Source organism: Ictidomys tridecemlineatus, chromosome 5 (genome assembly GCF_052094955.1).
Source record: "Ictidomys tridecemlineatus isolate mIctTri1 chromosome 5, mIctTri1.hap1, whole genome shotgun sequence".
In the NCBI taxonomy this organism is placed as follows: Eukaryota; Metazoa; Chordata; class Mammalia; order Rodentia; family Sciuridae; genus Ictidomys; species Ictidomys tridecemlineatus.
Window position 1 is genome coordinate 185044267 of NC_135481.1, and position 21328 is coordinate 185065594.

Sequence of the window (21328 nt, forward strand, 5' to 3'; positions counted from 1 at the left end):
GCAGGTCAGTATTTCCAATGAAAACGTAGCATTTGAAATGAGATTTGAATGGAGACATACAAAGAAAACACGTAAAGTGGCTCCTTAATAACTGGGTAGACTGATGACATGTTGAAGTCATAGTATTTTGGATATATTGGGTTAAGTAAAATATGTCATCGAAATTAACTGGACTAGTTTCTTTTTGCTTTTTCAACACGACTTCTAAAATGTAATTGGACAGAATATGAGGCATAAAACAAGGTCATACCCCATGTGAGCTTGTGTCCTCATTCACTATTTCTGAGGCTCAGTTTCACCATCTAAAAAATGGGCACAGTAGCACCTGCCTCCTGGGATCATTCAGAGTACTAAACAAGTCAATGTGTGCAGAATATTTCCCACTGAGCCTGGAGCATGATGGACACTCAACAGATGGTGGGCATGCTCAACCTTGTGCAGCCCTCACCACCAGCACCACCACCACCACCACCACTACCACTGTGATCATTCCCTGCTTCTAAAAGGAATTTCAGGAAAGGCATAACAAAGGACAGCAAGTTATTCTAAAAGTCATCACGAGCCATTGAAGACAAAAATGAAAATAATACAGCAAAAATCCAAGCTAAGTACTGAAGGTAATTGAGTATTAAATTCTGATTTCTAGTCGCCAAGGCAAAGGGGAAATAAAAACTTGAATCATCTCATCATGTACACTCGACAGGCGGACTCAATAGATAAACAGATTCCTGATATTAACATCTGGAAGTGCCACCGTGGGAGTGGAACTGCAAGACGTCGTCTTAAGGAGCCCCGGCTGCTAGGCTTACCACCCTCGGGTCCATCTATTGCTTCAGAAACTGGAGAAGTTTCTCCAAATGCAGGTCGATGCCACCTTCTTACTTAAAACCTTGCAAGGACAGGAATGGGAATTGACTGCCGATGGGTAAAGTGGATCTTAACTCAGATGACGGAAGTGTTCTGACAGTGGTTTACGTAATAGTCACACCACCCAGTAGGTTGACTGAGAACCATTGGGTTATACACTTAAAATGGGTGGGTTTTATGATACGTCATCTTTACCTTAATAACTTTGTATTTTTAAAAGAAAAAAAACACCTTCCACACTCTCAGGCTAAAACAACCAGAGAGATGTGTTCCTCCAAGAGGGTCCATGTGGTAGGGGATAGGAAAGGTAGCAGAATACAACAATTACTAATTGGGCATTATGTAAAATTGTGGATGTGTAACCGACGTGATTCTGCAATCTGCATTTGGGGTAAAATTGGGAGTTCATAACCCACTACAATCCAATGTATGAAATATGATATGTCAAGAGCTTTGTAATGTTGTGAACAACCAATAAAAAAAATAAAAAAACAACAACAAAAAAAAAAAAACAAGAGTGTCCATGTGGTGCTGGTCTGCGCACTGTGTGAGCAGTCCACAGTGAGGAGAAGCAGGGAAGGAGACAGAGGTGTTTAGAAACTGATGGAGTGATCTGGACCTCCTGTGGCTTTTTTTTTTTTTAATTGTGATTCATAAGCGTGTTGGCCCCTAATGAGTTGGGAGAAGAGGGCAATGCCCCCTGGTGGTCTGAGCAGCACTGTGTAGAATAGAGAGTGCGTTCTGTCTCCTAAGCCCGGCATGCGTCCACCCAAGGCCCACCTGCCCTGCAGGCTGATCTCCTGTGTATCTCCTTTGCAATGTTCCTTGAAAGATCTTAGGGTCTGCAAACCCTGCCACAATCCCTCACTTACCTCTCCAGCCCACTGCACTGTCCCTGAGGGCTCAAGTGCTCCTCTCGCCCTTTTCCAATGTATTTTATTCATCCAAGACTCAGCCCCACTTAGAAGCCATCCTAAGTGCCTTTCCCACCATCAGCCCCTTCCCCAGGGATGATTTGTGACTAGTTAGCTCTGCTCTCTGAACTTCTATCCTTTCATTTACAAAACAGGGACGGCAATGTTATCTCCCTCTTCAGGTTGTGGCAGGCATTTTAAAAGGCTTCAAGGGGACACTCCTCCAGCACCCTGAGAAGCCATGTGCATCCTGCTGGTTACTGACCTTTGGAGAGGCAGGGGCTATGCTGGGTCCCCTCAGCATCCCCGGGGCCTGAGCAGGAGGAGAAGCCCAGTAAACCCAAGTTGAATGAGTGAGTGAAGAAGTCAAGTCATTCCCAGACCTAACCACTGTCAGAAGCAAGAGGTAGGCAGACGTATTATCATGACTTTAAAAACATCAAACCATGGTAAAATGCCATACCTGATAGAAATGTGGCCAGAAGGTGCTGATGGCGAGCTCTGCCTTCACCCAGCCCTCGGTGACGACCCCAGACACATTCCAGACAGGGTTCCCCTGGGGCCCGCCGTTGACCTTCACGTAGACATTCAAGGCCCCTGGGCTGGACCGGTCACGGCTGGAGAAGTAGTAGTGGAAATCGATGCAGTGGGTATCATTCTCCTTCAAGGTCGGCAGGAGAAGGTGGGCCTTCTGGCCAGACGCCCTCCCAGAGCTATTCACCATCATGAAGGACCCTGGAGACCCACAAAGGGGTGGGAGGCGGAGACAAGGAGAGAGAAAGAAAATCCTTTTGAAAATCAGTCACGCCCACACACCACGGTGGCCACAGGGTGGCTAGAGCTGAAGTCACTCCAGGAGGCAGAGTTAGGGCCACCCAAGAGCTGTATCTCCTCCGAACATGAGTACATTTGGAGCTAAAACTCCCTACTCACCATAGGGGGTTTGCTCCCCACCTTTTTTACTGGTGCATTATAATTATACATATTAAAGGGATTTGTTACATATTCGTGCATGCACAGAACGCGACAATATAATTTAACCAATATCATCCCCAGCACTTCCCTCTTCCTCCCTGACTCCCACACTGTTGTACCATTTCTCTAAGGATCTCCCTTTGATTAGTTTTATTTTTATTTGTTCTTTTTTAGTTATACATGACAGTAGAACCTATTTTGACATATTTAAACAAACAGGGAGTATATCTTATTCTAATTAGGATCCCAATCTTGTGGATGTACAGATGTGGAGATTCACTGGGGTGTATTTATATATGTACATAAGAAAGTCATGTCAAATTCGTTCCACTGTCTTTCCTATTCCTAAACCTCCTAGGGAAGGGAGAGGGCTAAGAATGAAGGAAATGGATAACATATAGGAAGCCTTTCTACAAAGTAGACAATCTATAAATATGTACAAGAGGAACATTACAGTGAGCAGCTCTTTGAAAGAAACACAGAATAAAAACCCAAGAAGTTAGTTAACTGGAACCTCTGCAGGTAAAATAAGAAAAAATGACCCCCTGTGAACTTGGGGAACCACTGTTCCAAGAGATTCCACCTGGAGTCTTGCGATCAGTATAGGGACCCCCACATTAGAGTTCAGCACATAAAAGCAGGGCACATGCAAGCAAGCTATCAAGCCCCTGAAGAAATGGGAGAATCAAATGGATGATGTTCAGGAGGAATGGGAAAGTAAAACCCCTAAGCACTTAACAGAGTACCTGTGACACTATTAGGTGTTGTCTTCATATATATTTTCAATTTAATCTTTAGAGTGATGCTGGGAGATAGAAGACACTCATTTTCCTTAAAGATTGAATGACTTTCCTTGGGCCCCTTGGACACAAAGAGATCAGATTCTAACTTTAAAAGTTCATGCTATTATTACTATTTGCACAAAACAGAAGTACCATTTCCAAACATTAAAGCAGGTACCATATAGAAAGAATTGGTCCGCTTTTTTTGAGTGGCTTAGACAAATGACATGGTTATTTCCAGAGCCCCTGAATCACTCCCCGGATCCAAGCCTATTTCCTTGGGCTCTGCAGTTCCTCCCAGGAGAAGCAGAGAATGTGTCTCCACCTGTAGACACTGGCCTTCACCAGGTACTCGATTTGGTCAACAGGATGTTAATAGAAGGATTCAAGCAGAGGCTTACAATGGGCTTGACCTCTTGGACTACTGCCACCTTCCATGAGAAGAATGTGCCCCAGGTGGCCGCTGCCCTTCTCAGCTGGTGATCAAGAAAACACACACATGGAGAAGACCTGAACAACTCAACGGTGAAGAGCCAAGTCACAGCTAGAAGCACAGTCACGTGGCCCACAAGCCCAGCCCAGCCCAGGCAAGCCAACCCACAATCCCTGCACAGACCCAGGAGCACAAGAATAAATGCTCATTGTCCTCTTGGATTGTTATCCAGCATGACTGTAGCAATTGACATGGCAGACTCAGGGCTACCCCATGAGGAGGCACATCTTAGTTCAACAAGTGAAGGGCTTTCTAGTGAGTGGAGCTAGCACAAATGGAATCCACTTTCCAGAGACAAGATGAGCCCCCGTCACCACAGGTGGCTGAACACATCCTGGACCACTGAGGCACTGTCTAAGGAAATTTCACAAGCAACGCGGAAGGCTGAGCAATGGGACTTAGAGTCTTGCGATTCTACAAAATAAACTGATCATAAAATATCTCATTTGATTCAAATGTATGATATGTCAAGATCATTGTATTGTCATGAGCAACTAATAAAAAAAAAATTTTAAAAATATAGTGGACAAGCTCAAGTGCTTCTGTGATGAATGTTTGCACCTAAAACTTCATCTTTGTTTTGAAATCTCTTCTTAACCATTGAAATCTTCATGCAATATGAATCCTTAACCCCAGTCCAGGTGAGCTACTTCAATAGCAAGAAAGCACCTCGTTCTTTCATCCTAATACGAGAAAGACCAACAACTACCTGTTCATTAGTCCTGAGAAATCTGTACCTTGTTGGGGTTCTAGAAGGTACCAAATGTTCTCCTCTGAGTTCTGAATTAATTTAGATGGACACAGGGGAGAAGACTGAGTTGGGAACCTCAATATTATTACTACAAAGCTGCATTAAAGAAAGTGTCCTAGACTTGAGGCCAATCTAGGCTTCCTGCGTTTCTCCCCTCTGAGCTAGTGTTCAGAGCAGCAGTAACTGATGCTGACCAGATTCCTAGGGCCAGAGCTGTCCCACGGGGATGTCTGCCTAAGCCAGCTGGGTGTGCACATAGCAAAAAGAAGCCAACATGAAACAAGGTGACAAGGACAGAGAAACCTGAATGAACTGCTATCAAATTTTTACCATCTGGTCAAAGCGGAAATTCATGCACCTTTTGGGGTATTAGCCACCGGAAGCGCATCCAGTGTCTCCAAAAGAGTGAAGGGTCCTTATGGCTTGGTAGTAACTTATGTGCCCTGTCACATGTCATCTAGGTTACCTAACTATCATAACCTCCCAGCAAGGCAGTAAAGGAGAAGCCACTGAAGCGGGGATTGAGGCTCAGAGACAAGCCTGCTGGTCTCAATCCCACAGGGGTCCTTGGCGTCGAGTCATGACACACAAGGCTCACCAAGGGTGGGTGACTGTTCCTGCCAGCGAGCAGCAGCATGTCTCCCAGTAGGGAAGGCGGCCTGAGAAGCCAGGTGTGCCTGTTCTCTCCAGTGTGGATCCCGTGGTTCTCACATGCACACTTTAGCTCCCGTCTCCTGCCAATTCACACCAGCTGCAAATGCATCCTCGGCTTCTTAGGATCCACAGCAGAGAGACCTGGGAAGGCTTTCCTTCCAGCAGCTCATGTGCCCATTTCTTTACATCCCAGCCTCAGTAGCAGGACGGGCTCACTGAGGAGGCAGAGTTGGCCCCTCCCTATGAGGGTTCCCACACAGCCATCCCACCGAGTGTCAGCTAAGGGGCGTGAGCCTCTTCCAGCCTGGTCCATGAAAGCCTCCTGCCTCCCTCCCCCACACTCCACCCTTCATCTTCTTGTCTCTCGGAGGATGGCCTTTGGCTCAGCAGCCTCAGCATCACCTGGGGGCTTGTAAGAAATGAGAATCTCAGCCCTACCCCCAGCCTGTTAAAACGGAATTACATTTCATCAAAATCCCCAGGTGCTCTGTATGCACATTAAAGTGTGAGAATCACTGGTCCTTCCTCTTTTCCCATCTCCAGATGAATGTTCAGGATTTCAGGAGCCAGAGGAGGGAGGCAAGAGCCACACAGAAAGGAGTCAGGTTCCCTGAAAGACAGTGACTGTACTACAGGCCATCTAACTATCAGGAACTCTCATCCAGACGTTAAGTAAAGAAGCCACTGCAATTTTGAAGTTGACTCTTTCTACAGCTTGCATTATCATTATGATTTGGCACCGTGGTAGAGTCCTTTTTTCCCATGAGTCCCTTAATTTAAGGCGATAAGATGTGAAACAGTTACAAAGCAAATCTGCAAGATGCTGAAAATGGGGACATCATTAAGAGCAGGAACCCTGGGTGGCAGCCTGGGAGGCATTCGAAATAGCAAGAGTGGCATGTGCTCAGGCTCCGAGTCAGGAAGCTAAGTAAGCAGCCAGCAATGCGAGTGCAGTGTTTTAGGGGAGGTGGGATGGGCAGTCTAGGACCCCTCCACCTGTAGCCAGGCTTCCAGAGGTCTGGCCACACCCTCCAGAAGCAGAAAGCCCTGTCTCCAAATCGAGCAGTCTGCCATTTCAGGGACTGCTGGGGAGCGAAAGCCCTCGTACAGCAGCGGCTCAGTGGGGCCCTCTTTGATCAACAGGTTGGCATAATTAATATCGTCCCCGGGCTGTCAGTTTCCTGGAGATCAAAAATGAGCCGGTCATTACGCCAAGATCAGTCAAAAACAAGAAAGAGGAAGACTGTAAATACATTCTTTTCCCTTCGCCTTAAAAAAAAAAAAAATCCACTAACGTGATAAGGAACATAAAACAGCATTAGTTTCTTCATCGTTATTATACATAACACTGAAAACCATGGAATTAAACCAGGAAGCACTCTCTGGCTGGCCATAAATTCTGCATTTTTCCCCTCCGTGCATAATAACGTCCTGATAAGCACCCCGTTACTGATGTGTGCGCGACACAGTTCCCCTTTTTGGAAGCAAAACGCTTCTCTGTAGCAGATGGTGGCTATTGTGTTTACACATGAGCACCTCAGGATTGCATTTCCTCACGTCGGCAGTAAAAAGAAAGTCCTAATTGAGTTTTTAATGGCTTTGCACATTGTTCATTAAGATTACATGAGTGTGCTCAGGCGACTGGCAGCTGAGGGCCTGGAGCTCTGAGAACGCGGAGCCGTCGCTGCAGACAGGTGGCCCCGCCAGCTTCCAGCACCAGGACCTGCACGGATCGCGGTGGGCCCCAAATGCTGCCGAGAGCCAAGCAGCTGTGGTGGCATGGAGCAAGGGAGTCCTGGATCCTCAGTCAAGAACACTGGCTTTCAGTCCCAACTCTCAGTTTCGTGATTTTGAGCAATACAACTTCTTGAGCCTCAATGTCCTCAGGTGCGAAATGGGATCATGAAAACCACACATTGGAATTTTGGTTCATTTCAGTAAATATTAAATGAAAAACAGCAGTTGACTCAACAAATGTTTATTTTATAATAAGTGGTGAGCAGCAGATGACAATGGCCCAAAGCAGCTTACAACAGCTAGTATTTCCTGAGGTCTCTGCTTGCCAGGCATTGATGTGGTTTTTAGCCACTGAATTTGTGCTGATTTGTTACAGCAGCAATAGGAAACTCATACACACTCCGAACATCCTATGCACTTCCATACTATTAAGATTTTGCTCAGGGGATGCCCTTCCTGAAACCTGAGTTCCTCAGCCCAAACTACTTATTCTGTGTGGCTGTCACTAATGCTCAGAGACCAGCTATTCCTTCAATACTGTCCCTATACCTCACAGTGCATACTTCCATTATTGCTATTTTAGACAAGGCCTAATTTAAAAGCCCATATGATGAAAATTAAGCTGTCTGGTGGCAAAAAGATAAAAAGGCAAGGGGCACAGAAGCATCAAAAGACATGACGAACTGTCAAGTAAGAAAAATGTACGTGCAAAAGAACCACTTAGAGCAACCAGTACTACCGTGAAAATGAACAATCATTAAGCCAATCAGAAACACAACAATAAACCAATAGCCATAGTAACAAACACATCATTCAACATTATCCATAATATCTGTGAAAGCAATCTAATTACCATGTATCCAAAAAAGGGAAAGAAATATGCTTCTTTTTTAATACACCAAAAAAGGGGGGAGGTGTTAATTACAGCTTAATGGATACATAATAACTATTTAAAATGAGGAAAATAGATCCTGAAATTTCAAAGGAGCTGAACATTGTGAACATTTTGTCAGTCGGTTTGTGTGAGCGAATAATGAGTATTTCTATAATCATTCATTCAGACCAATAAGTTGGGGGTCTAAGCATTTCATATGCAAATTTGTTAAGGCAATTTTCCAAGAAACAGTTATCTGATAATCCACGTAGGTGTGGATAATGCAGGTTAAAAATGGGATGAAACTCAGGGGACAGCACTGATGGAAGAGCTCAACGCACAGCCAGCAGGGGCCCCTCTGCAGGTGAGCCTTTCTCCAGAAGCCAGAGACCCCACATCCTTCCCCCTTCCTGAGAGTAAGGCAGAACATCATGGCGGAAGGGGAAGGGCTGGGTAGGGGAAAGCCGTCAGGCGATGGCACCTGGGAAGCAGAGATAAAGAGAAAGGAAGGGGCCAAGGACAAGATAGAGACCTGCTTCCTCCAGCTAAGCCCCACCACCTCCCGGGGAGGTTTATCCACTGAAGAGTTCAAACCCTGTGATCCCATCACTTCCTAAAAGTCTCACCTGTGAACACTGCAACTCTGGGGGCCAGGCCCCAACACAGGAGTCTTTGGTGGACACTTCGTATCCAAACCATAACAGAAGAGCAATGGAAAAGAGGAGGAGGAGAGGAAGGAGAAGAAGAAAGAGGGAAGGAGATGCCGGAGGCAGGAACAGGGGACATAGTGAGGCAGAAGAAATGAGGTACGGTGGACAGAAAGCCAGGAAGCACGAGAGAAGAGCGGGAAGATCAGTTCCAGAAGGACATGGAAGCCGCTGACAGCCTTTTAACAGCTTGCACACCTTCACAGACAAGAGCAACGATGACCAAAAAGAATTCCATTCCACATTCTCTTCCTAATCCTTACCAAGATCTTGTGATGGAAGAGACCCAGCAACAATACTCTGACACTGACCAGGCCTGCATTCTCCTCCTCTGTAGCTCCATAGCTGGCCTCCTCCATATGGCAACATAACACCTCGACATCCCAGGAGGGAAAAACAGACCTCATAGGAGGAAAAGCCGAAGAAAGAACTCGGATCCCTCAACTGTGAGACAAAGCTTTCTTTGTCTGATTTTCTCTTTGTGGTTCACAAATCCCTGGGCAAGGTCAAGACGGAACCTTCTCCTTCCCTCCGTGCCCCTCCAGGGAACCCATTTTAGCCACGTGGTGCCTCTGTGAGCAAGAATTCCCTCTCTGTTTCTCTACCTGTAAAACAGGTGTGCAGATAGAATGGCTCAAGTTCCTTCTGAAGCCAAGTCCTTGTCCCAGAGCTGTGGAGCTGTGGCTGGGTGGGACAGACCTGAATGGAAGCTCAGACTCAAGGGTTAACTGACAGCATTAGCACTTTTCCAGACCTCCATTAACATAAGTTTGGGCCAATAGTACTTTTCCAAATGCTGTTTAGCACACATTTGGACCAACATCATTGGTACTTTTCCAAAGCTTGATCAGCATAAGTTTGGACCAATAGCATTGAGCCAAGTCCTACGCAAACCCCTAGACTACCACCCTCAGATGGCATCCCCCTGTGGCCCCCCCTGACCCCGACAGGAGTTCTGTTTCTGTTCTTAACACTTGAATAAATCCTACTCCTTTCCCTCTTGCCTTCCACTGTCTCGTGAATGTTATTCTTCAGATTTGCGAGACAAGAACCTGGGAAGGAATTGGCAGTCAGCTGCTAGAGTCTGCTCCAACACGGGGGGGGGGGGGGGACGTGGCCCCCACTTAGAGCTACTCAATGGCTGTGCAGGAGAATCGGCTTTGCCATCTGTGACTCCCGAAGCTGAAGCTGGTAGGTATCCCCTGCTGTGCAGCTGCTGGCACTAATGCAGGCATTCTGGGCTACAGAGGCCTGCAGCTTGCCGGCTCCACCCACCCACAGAAGCAGAGAAGGCAGTTTGGTCTCAAACTCCAGTTTCATTTTTAGCTGTAGAAGTCCACGTCTCCAAGACTTTACAGTCATATGTAGTCACTGTGTGGTAGGAAGGAGTGCTGGCTTGGATCTTCTACCTACCTCCTTCTACAGCAGGGGCGGGGAGCAGAGACCTTTGTCCTGTGTTCTTCCTGAAGGAATACCACATCTTCTAGGTTCCCACAGAGGTCCCCCTCTCTCACACGCCTGCTCTTCATAACAATAATGGCAAACACACACTCCCAAGATTTACTTCTATTCATTCAGTGAATCCAGTATCAGCCCTACAAAATAGTCACTTGTATTATCCTCCTCTTCCCAATGAGAAACTGAGACACAGAGAGATGAAGTAACTTTCTCAAAGCCACACAGCTAGGAGCAGGACCCAGATTTCAACCCAGGAAGTTCCAAGTATCATTGAGCTCCTAGCCTCTATGCCACGAGTATTGGGTGGCAAGGAATGATCACAAATCGGCCTTGCCCTGGGGAGCTGGTGCAGGTTGGAAGAGGGGCAGAGAGTGGGAGGAAAGAACAAACATCAAATCCGTTGGCAAGGCCACTGCCATATTAAGAGCAGAGAGAACTGTAGGGCTGCTGGGACACTGTCAGGCCCCAAATTGTTCCTGACATTCATTGGGCTGAGTCCTTTGCTTCTACAGCTCAAAATTGAAATGACACGGAACTAAAATATATATTTTTTTCAAATCTCCCAACTCTTCACACATCCGTTGGCATGATAATATTTTGATTAGTTACATTTATGCTCCAATTACACTCACAGAATGTTCAACTCTGTCTTATATATAGCCTGTTTGCCATGCTCCATAGAAAATACTGGATTATTACCTCGTATATTTGCAATGGGAAAAGACACAAATGGAAAGGGGGAGAAGGAGGCAAAAAAAAAAAAAAAAAAAAAACTCACACAAAACGAAGAGATGAGTAAGCCAGTTAAAATAGTGCTGTCTTGCCTTCGCATTACTAAATTGGGTCATTGCTATTATTTCTCCAGCTTTCAAATGCCAGGGCTCGGAGAGACGTGCGGCGTCACAGTCCACTTTTCTGCTCACCTGCTGCTTTTATCAGCCCGGCAACAGCTGGGTCTGAAAGCAACCTGGTCCCTGGTCACGGACCCAGAGAGTAGTGGCAAGGGCAAGGTCAAGGGTGCGGGGTTTGTGTTTCTGTGCACCCCTCCCCCACACCCTTCTGGAAGAGGATCCATCTATTGCTCAAAGAGTCCCATAACCCTATCCAAGATGAAAACATCAGTAAATAAGGCTGGGAGCTACTCTGAGCTTTGCAGACCTCCTGGCCTGGTGACACCAGGATGGCCTTCCCCCCAGGCATGTGGGGCAGATTCCATGACACCATTTCCTTCTCCATCAGGAGATCACACTGAGGTGACTGCCCCACACTGTTTCATCCTGTGCCAGGTGGGCTGCTCAGCCCGTGGAGATCTGCTGAAGGTGGTCCGTACGGCATCTTCCCCCAAATCCTCAGGCCGTGGGCTTCCCTTCTCCCATCACTCTGTCCCTGAACCCCAAGTCTGCAGGTCCCTGCAGGCCCTCCCCAACACAGCACCCTGCATGCAGACCAATCCCTCTGTCTGTTTCCTCTTGCAATCCCCCAGAACCAAGCACGCTGTGCATTTAACATAAGCCATCCTAACTTCCAAGGTCACCAGGACACCTACTGTGTGTCTGACACCACAGAAACACAGTCGTCAACACGGGAATCTTGTTGTCTTTGCAGAAATCACAGAAAAGTTCAACGCAATCACAAGAATGGTGAAGTTTTAAAATAAGCCAAAGGTAGCTAACTTAGACTTGTTTGGGGGGAAGTAAGCATTAAAAAAAAAAAAAAAAACTTGCTAGAGAAATAAACTCTATGCTGAGGCCTGAGGTTAGGTAGGTGTCAGACAGATGAAGAGGCAAAAGAAAGAATGTTCTAGGCAGATAAAATATCCTGTTTCAAAGCCAAGAAGGCAACTTCTATACTGTGGAAGAAGTCATTGTAAATAGAGCAAGTGCTTTAGAGCCTCCTCCCTCACCTCCCACGCCCAAGTTTTTAGATGAGGAACTTAGAACTCAGAAAGGTGCAGTGAGTTGTCCAAAGTCACACAGCCACAAGATATCGTGCCAACTTTCAAACTGAGATGTGTCCAACTCCAAGGTCAGGGCTATTTTTTTTCTCTAAAGTAGTCACAAGACTGCAGCCGCATCAGAATCACCTGTAAGTCTCGTTTATGTCTGCTGGTTGCTGGGCCCCACCACCAATAGGTTTGGAGTACCAAAATTTGCACTTCTAGTAAGTTTCTAAGTCAAGTCAAGACAGCTGATCATGGGTTACATTTTGAGAGCCATCTTCTGGACCAGTTGGCCTCTAATTGCCTGATCCTGACAGGCCAGGAGCCCAGAAACTTGGGCAGATCAACAAGGGGTACTGGCCCCCTTCCAGGGCCACCACAATGCTCCCTGGCTTTAAGAGACCCCTCTTAGCCTGGGCCATGCCTTGCCCACCTCCCTCAGGGACAGGAGGCCTCTAGCCACAGGCCAGTCATCATGAAAGCTCTCTGCTGCCCCACCCCAGCAAGCCTCCTCCTCTGGTCTGAGCCTCTCTCTTCCATCATTGCTAATTACCAAGAATATCATTAGACACTTATTGACTCCCCCAATGTACGAGGGTCTGCATAGAAAATAGCACAATAATTATTCCTCCTCTTTTACCATCCTCTAAGGAGCTACAAGACTTTGACAGCTGTTATCCAATTAATCCTGACAGCTTATTTTTTTAATCTAAAGGTATTTTTTCCATGTAAGATGGGAAATACCTTTTTTTTTTTTCCTTTGAGTAAGAATGAGGGCAGAGAGAAGCCAAATAGCTTGGCCAACATCACGGGGGTCATTTCTTTCCTCTTTCGTCCTGCAGGAAGCATAGAACAATGTCGGATAAGAGCATGGCTTCCCGATTTGGAGGGCCAGATCCCAATCCCAGCCCTGTCACTTAACCTCTCTGAGCCTTGGTTTCTTCATCTGTAAAATGGAGGTAAAGAAGGTAAAAGAAGTAACTGCCTCATAGGTTGCTATGAGGATTAAAGGTGCTTTTCTATCTTCCATGCGGAGAATATGGCCAAACATATAGGAAGATCTGTGTAAATGGTAGGTGTCATGATGGATGGCAACGGGAACAGAGCCTCTGAGTCCTAGTGTGGATTTCTTAAGTAAGACAGCTGACCATACAAATCAGTACGGTAAGGCAGGTCCACGCAAGTAGTGGCCCGGGGAGGCACCAGGAAGACGTGGGACATTTCTGAAGGGACACACTGCAACACGGGCCCAGAGCCTGTGTTCTTGACCCCCGCACTCCACTGCCTCTTGAAACTGCCTACCCACGCACACTTCCAGGAAGGACTCCGTTCACCAGCCTCATGGTCCAGCTGGGAGCTGGGAGCTCATGGCTGAGGAGGGACCAGGCTGCCCTGGAGTGTCAGAAGCAGGGAGAGAAGAACAAGGGAAGAAAGGCATCCAGAAATGGAGTCTCCCAGTCCTCCTTGAGACCTTGAAGCCACCAGGATGTCTCCATGGCTGTCACTGGGGGGTCCTGGCATCAAGTCCCTGAACCCCTGGACATCCTTTAGAAGTCACCCCTGAAATTCTCGCTCTTCCCCCACCCCGTCCTTCCTTCCTCATCCTGCCCCCAGACCTCCTCACAGCAGAGCTGCGTTCCTGTTTCAGTCTTATCTTCTCCCATAGCTCATCCCCAACCCCTTCCCTGTCCCCTTTTCTAGTCCCCCCCTTGACCACAATGCAGGCACCACGGTCCCCAGCTACCCTCCCTCTTGCTGCCGTCCACCACCTTCCAACCCAGTAGATCCCACTGCAGACCACCAAGGACAGCCACCCGTGGGCTGCAGCCCAGCTCCATGGTGCAGCCTAGAGCCCCACAAGATGAACCAGTGTCGCACTGGCCAGTGATCCACGTCCCAGCCCCGCACCCACAAACTGTCACAAACTGACTGGTGGCAAATAGCAGCTGACCACCCCACCCCCGCCCCAGTCCTGGGAGCCAGAAACCTGAGATCGACATGTCACCAGGGTCCGTTCCTTCTGAGGGCTGCAGGGGAATGTGCTGTATGCCTGTCCCTAGCTTCTGGTGGGGGGCTGACGATCTTGGTGTCCCTCAGCCTGCAGGCACAGGGCCCCGTCCCTAGATCCCTGCTCTCAGATCTGCATGGCGTCCTCCCTGGGTGCTTCCCCTTTGAATAAGGACCCCAGTGATTCCGGCTCGGGCCATACCCTCCCCCTGGGGTGCCTAGGAGAGCTGTGAATGAGGCACGGAGGGGGCATGGTGTGATATTGTTTTAAATTAAAAAGTGCTACAGAGAGGGGAAAACAGAAAGGTCAAAGGTGGAGGCCATCACCCAGCACAGAGAGATGACCACACCGTGTCCTGAAGCAGGTCTCACTTCCTGTTAGTGCTTTCTCAGGACTAGTGGCATTTCATGGTGCTTGTGGCCAAAGTTAGTACACGTTTCCTGAGGAAGAGGCTTCATGAGGGTGACAGTTTATCGAGGCCATGTTTGCACTGAAGCTACTGTACCCGATGCGCCTGGGGCAGGAGCTGGCCCCCGTGCCGTGGGGCTGCCGGCCGCGGATGTTCTGCTGTCCTATAGCAAGTGGACACTGCACGCCTGGTATCACACTCCAGGCACTGTTGCAGGCTCCGGGAATACAGCTGGGAACAAAGCAGGCCATCTCCTCGGGAGCTTCGGAACAAGTTGAATAGGACGCCCCTAGATGCCGCCTGGGGAGGCCCGCTGGCCTTTTTATCCCATGATTTCCCCATTTCCAGTTCTTGACTGTAGCTCCTCTGGCGGTGCTCTCAAGTATTTCTGAAATGATGGTTTCCCCAGGCAGGATCTGTGAATGGTCTATTTCCTGAGCCCCTGCATTTCCCATCCTACTACATGGCTTACAGATGGTGTGGCTCTGACTCAATTTCTTGGATCTCCACCTGTTCCCTTCTAAGTCCCATGGACCAGTGCGTCTCCTGCTCTGCCCATCCAGCCAGAGGACCAGGCTTGTCCCTGGTCTGTCAGGGCCTCTCCTTGGGAAGCAGGTGGACAGGCACATCTCACACCCTCATTCCTAATGCAGTGAAGATTCTCTGATCGTGTGGGTTTGGATTTGGGGACACAGCACGGCAATTAAGATGCAGGCTCTGGAGCCAGACTCCCACCACCAAACCCCAGCTCTGTCCTCTGTCTCCTCAAGTGCATTCCTGGGAAAATTACTTAAGACTTTCTCCGTCTTTGTTTCTCAATCTGTAAAATGGAGATAATAAAAAGACCAACCTCTAAGGATGATCAGAAGCCTCCACTGAGTTTATGTATGTCAGGGCTCAGAGCAGAGGCTGACACCCCCCCCCCAAAAAAAAAAGACCAGAGAGGAAATATTTTAGGATTTGCAGCATATAAAGTTCTTGTCACAACGACTCAATTCTGCTCTTGGGACACGAGAGTCAGGGTAGACAGTAGATGCATGAATAGAGGAGGCTGTGTTCTAGAAAGCCTTATAAAACAGGCAACAGAGGCAGCCCGGGTGCTGCAGCTTGCCAACCCCTGGCCCAGAACAGCTCCAGCAGATGCCACGTTCTTAATAAGTGTTAGCTATCACTATTAGTATGGACTATGATTAGATGCAGAAGGACGGTGGTGGGATCCTTGCCCACGCTTACTGTCTGATTCTCTGACATCGAGAACAGATGGTGTCCATGAAACCCCCATCCTCAGAAGCATTCCCACCAGCCCACCTACAGCACCCCCTTGTGCAAACTACACCTTCCGGGATGCAAAGCACAACCGTGCCCGCCTGCTAACTTCTGCCTGGTTATGTTTGTGAGTTTCAGCCTCCAGCAAGATGTAAAAAGAAAGGGTGGGAGGAACACAATGGAACCCCGAGTGCCCGAGAAAGTCCTGTTTGTGCTATAAGGGGATGTCTGTCCCGTCTGAGGTTGGTACAGACCTCAGACATCCTCTGGAAGGACAGGAAAGGGTTAGAGTCCCACCTTAACTTTGGGGCACAGTACAGGTGGTTGGTTCAATGTTTGTCTTGCATATTCCACTAGGGCCAGGGACAATTCTCCCTGGTTATCAGTGATGTGGACTTTTGCTTATGGAAGAGGCTGGAATTCCCAAAGGGTCTTGAAGTCCATTTCCACCATGGACTGTGAGCACCCAGAGTAGAGTTCTGAGCCCTGCACCTCTGTTGTGCCTACCATCTCCTTTCAAACACACGGGCCCAATCCTCTCTCCACTTCTCAGGATTTTCCGATATTTTTTTCCCCCTTCACCACCTGTACCAAGGGTTGGGATATGCCCTGCTTCCTCCTTGTCTTGGCCAAAATTAGTAGATTAGGGCCCAGAGCCAAAACTCAGAGACAATGGCTGTGTGCCAGACTTCCCAACCTGTGCAGCGATTCTCGTTCCCCTGGCTTCAGTGCCTTCCACCCCCATCCTGTGCCGCCAGCTGTTCCTGCACCAGCATGCTGACATGGACCAGAGATGCAGATGCTGAGAGCAGGCTTCCTTCCCTTGAGGAGATCCTGGTCTAAAGGGTCGAGGTGGCCCTTGTAGTGCACTGCACAGGCTCCTCTCAACAGAAGGTCGGGTTGCCCATCTGCTGGGCACTTCGGTCCACAGCCTCCAGCTGTCACTCCTCCTGGGATCGCCTCAGCTGCAGAGAGAGCTTTGCTCCAGGTTTGCCATTCTCGAGGTGCTGCACATCCAGTGACGACAGAGGCAGGGGCATAAAGGCTCGGCCACCCCTGCCCTTGGCAGACTCTAATGGTTCATTTTAGCCCCGGAGTCTCCTTGGCCAAGGAGGCCCTCGGGTCTGCATCAAAGCTCAATTTCTCCTCTATCTGCCCTCTGACCCTTCCACAGCTCCCTGGACCAGGGGCACATCCTCAAAAGCTTCCTAATAAACACTAACCTCCCTCTCCAACTCTGCTTCCCACAGAACCCCACTTTGTCCCCAAAATGAGGAGCAAATTATTGTCACGGGGGCTGGAAGGTGACATCTGCATTGGTTCTTAAAAGACATGGCAATATTCCAGGTAATGAAAAGGAACCGTCATCCAGGAAGAGGGAGAACAGCGCTAAAGGCCTGACAGATGACAGCACTAACCGAGACCCAGAGCCATTCCCCTTCCTGGTCAGACTGCTGTGTGGGGACACGGGGCTGGTGTGGCGGGGAGCCAAAGAGAAAGCCATGTCCTTGATGGAGCTATCTCCCGAGAGCCGAAGGATGGAGTGTGTGTGTGTGTGTGTGTGTGTGTGTGTGTGTGTGTGTGTGTGTGTGTGTCTGTGTGTGTGTACACACCAGGGATTGAATACAAGGGCCTTAACCGCTGAGCCACATCCCCAGATCTTTTCATTTTTTATTTAGAGACAGGGTCTCACCAAGTTACTTGGGGCCTTGCTGAGTTACTGAGGCTGGTTTTGAACTTGCGATCCTCCTGCCTCAGCCTCCCAAGCTGCTGCATTTACAGGCATGCACCACTGTGGAAAGGCTGAATGGATGTTTTTAAGAAGAACTGAGATAGGATAAAATATCCACTTCACAACAATCAACGTTTCTGCCAAGGTTCTGTTGAGAAAACAGGAACCACTCTGGATACTTCAAGTAGGTGGCGTTGTCACAGAATGACTCAGAAATGTACAGCACTGGAGGGCTGGGAGAACGAGTTAGGGATTTCCAGCAGAGGACCTCCTTAAGTCCAGGGATCACAGGATAACCACAGCTTTGGGTGCTTGGGTGGTGTCCCTGGACACTCAGCCAACAGAGGTGGAGACCTGTCTGTCAACTGCTGACCCCAGACACATGCCCTCAGCTGCTTTCCGGGGTCTTCTGCCTTCCAGATCCCTTGGTGGCTGGATCTCACTGGGGTCCTGCAGGCTAAGGTGTCCAGGAGACGCGGTTTCCAGGCTTTCTGCCTATCAATAAGCAACACTGAGGAACCTGAGGGATGTAAGATGAGTTACCAAAGAAATGGCTGAAGTTGGGAAATCAGTTGAGGGGCATCAGCAAACCTCCAGACAAGAGACGTTGGTGTCATCGCCACTGCCCAATTCTCCTCTCCAAGGAACTGGAACCTACCTTGAGGCTGGGCAGTGCACACGAGCAGGACTGAGGAGGAAGAGTGACGGGGCCACCTGAAGAGTACACTAAGGACACAGGTCTGTTCTGCCAGGTGGAATCACAGGTGAGTCTTGCCCCAGACAAAGGTGGTTACTTCTTCCTCAACGGCCTCTGAATGAAAAGGGCACCATGCAGCCTGATGGGGGCGGGGGCACACACCTGTAATCCCCGCAGCTCAGGAGCCGGAGGCAGGAGGATGGCGAGTTCAAAGTCAGCCTCAGCAACTTAGTGAGACCCTAAGCAACTCAGTGAGTCCCTGTCTCTAAATAAACCATTGAAAAGGGCTGGAGTCGTGGCTCAGTGGTTCAGTGCCTGGCCCTGTGTTCCATCCCTGGGGCAAAGAGTAAAAGGCACCAGGATGGAGGGGAGAGACTCAATCGAAGTCGGAGCCCTGACCTACCGTCCCTCCTCACCATTTCCCAGCTGGGTGTGTGACCTTCCTAGGGCCACCGTGACAGACACCTCAAACTCGATGATTTAAGAAAACAGAAACTCATTCTCTCACAGTTTAGAGGTGGGAGTCTGAACTCAGCCACGTGCCCTGCAAAGCCTGTGGGGGGGATTCCTCCTGGCCTCTTCCCGTCTCTCCTGGCTCCTGGTGCTCTGAACGACTGCATCCCTCCACTCTCTGCCTCCATCTTCCCGTAGCTTTCTCCCGACATCTCTGTATTTCAAATCTCCCTCCGCCTTTCTCTTACAAAGAAAATGAGCACCGGATGGAAGGGCCGCCGTAAAGTGAGGGTGATCTCATCTTAAGACCCTTAACTCACTTGGATCTGCAAAAGACGTCCCCCTCCCCCAAGTAAGGTCAAAGTGACAAGTCAGGACTTGGCACCTACTTAGTTGGGCCACAATTCAACAGACCCCAACTCCATTGAGCGACCCTGTGCATGTCACCCACCCTTAAGATGCAAATTCTGTACTAATAAACTAGGGGGTGGGAGAGGATGATAGCCTGGATGCTGAGGTGATTATGAAAGACAGAGCGAGTCAAAGCCCTGGCACAGTTGCAGGCACAGGGAAAGGCAGGATCCAGCATTTGCTGGGTCTGAATCAGGTCCAGGTCACAAGCACAGGAGGACTCCCGGGACAGTCAGGACCTGGGGGCTGACTCGGTTCCTGCAGGGCTAACGTGCAGCACTCGGCTCAGCCCACATCCAGGATAGCACGGAGGGGGGGGGGGCACCTCAAAAGCAGTTCCTGGCTCTCACGCTCATGACTTGTGAAATGGCCTCGGGTGCCCACGGTCCCTCATCTGCTGAATGGGCAGGTTGTTTGGGACGGTTTCCAGAGCCCTTCCAGGTCCCTCAGGCTATGGCTTGGGGATTTTTTTTCTAAAGTTTGGGCATTAGCTTCACTACAAGTAACTCATCCCACAAACCAAACATTGACCCAATCCACAAGGCAAGAGCCAGTTCCGCCAAGATCCTCCACAGCAGGTTTCAGGGCTGCCTCTTGCAGGTCCCTGCCCCACCCAGCACGCGTCACAGTCACTGCCCTCAGCATCTAAGCTTGAGCCGCACAGCTCCACCACTTTCAGGCTGGGTGACTTAGGATACCTGCGCACTGGGTTTTTATTCCTGTATTCTTTTTTCAATTTTAGTCAATTAAAACTGTCAGGAAATAGGAAAAAATAAAGACTGAAATAACCAACACTCACAGCTCCTCCACCTAGGACTAACCACTGTGAATGCCTTCTCCTATTTGCTTTGCCTTTTTATTTTTAAAGAAAGATCACTTGACTGTTATCTTGAAAGTGATACATATTCATTTTGGAGAACTCAAGAAATGCAAAGAAGTACAAAGATTCGAGTTATAAAAAAAAAAAAAATCCCCCAGTCTCACCATCCTGAAATAGCTATCATTAACATATGGCAAACATCATTTTAAATATCTTGTGATACATTCAGAGTCACAAGAATGGATGGATGATGGATGATGGACGGCTGTGTGGACGGAAGAATGAGTAGAAATAAATGCTATCCAGTGTGGGATCAAAGATTATAAGCTCCTTTAACGTCTTTAAATATTTATTTGTTCTTAATGGTATTTAACAGAAGGAAAAAAAAAGGAAATTAAGACAAACTTGAAGGAAATCTAGACCTTCAATCTAGACCTTTCTTCGCCAGGAGTTATTTATCAAAAGATCCCATTAAGGTTAAAAATACAGATTGTGAAGAAATCATTAAGAGTTTGGAGTTAATTATGGGGTTTTTTTAATGATTTGTTTTAATTTTAGACACTGTTTAATGACTCCATGCTGTGAAAGATGGCATTGGTATTCTGACCTTCCTCTCAATTTCCTCTCTATCTCCCGAGTTCTGCATTTGTTGTACCGCCCGGGTCTACAACCTTCATATCCTGATCTATGTACTGTAATTGCCCGAGTTGTTTATTGTCGGTTCTGTATTTATGTGGATTCACTCCTCATCATCAGTCCTGATGCCCTAAACACTGTGTTAGTTCCTCTCTGCATCTGTTATTTTTATTCACTCTTAATTAGTTGGAATTTGTGATTAAATATTTTTCTGCGATCTCATGGATGGTATGTGGCTGGAGTACATTCATTCTTGGTGACCACTGCTTGCCGCCTAGGATATTTTTGAGCTATGTCTTCTTCCCTTCAAGTCTTTTGGAAATCACTCCTTAGTCATCTGAAACGGAGAATGTTATAGAGAAGTCTGTCAGCCTGACTTTTTTTTTTTTTTTCCTCCGTCTGGACAACGTTCTTGTTTCTAGAAAATGGAGGGATTCTGGCCGTGGAAATGGACAGGGAAGCATTCCCCTGGTGAGAAAACTCCTGGGGTTGGCGGGAGGCGGGGGGCAGGCACCCTGCTTCCCACCCTTAGAATGCCTGTAATCTCTCTTGGGATCTAGTAATACAGCTAATGTATGTGCAATGTCTAGCTGGTATGGCAATGCCCCGAGATGCCTCTGTGTTAGAGCCTCATCAAGCCTCCACCTTGATTGCAGGCACATAGCTCCTGGGAATAGAAGAACTTGTTTGCTAGATAACTGCGATGTTTCACCAAGCTCCGGTGCCCCTGCAGCTTGAGAACAGC

General features: G+C 48.3%; 1 protein-coding gene across 4 annotated transcripts in view; it reads right to left on the reverse strand.

Moving 5' to 3' along the window:
• Window positions 1-21328, reverse strand: part of Ptprt (protein tyrosine phosphatase receptor type T) — a 1029624-nt gene that overhangs the window by 697098 nt on the left and 311198 nt on the right. For all 4 annotated transcript variants that reach the window (XM_078051815.1, XM_078051813.1, XM_078051814.1 and 1 more), the window contains exon 3: window positions 2245-2516. In XM_078051815.1, coding sequence (XP_077907941.1) covers window positions 2245-2516 — 272 coding nt within the window. The remainder of the gene's footprint in view (window positions 1-2244; window positions 2517-21328) is intronic.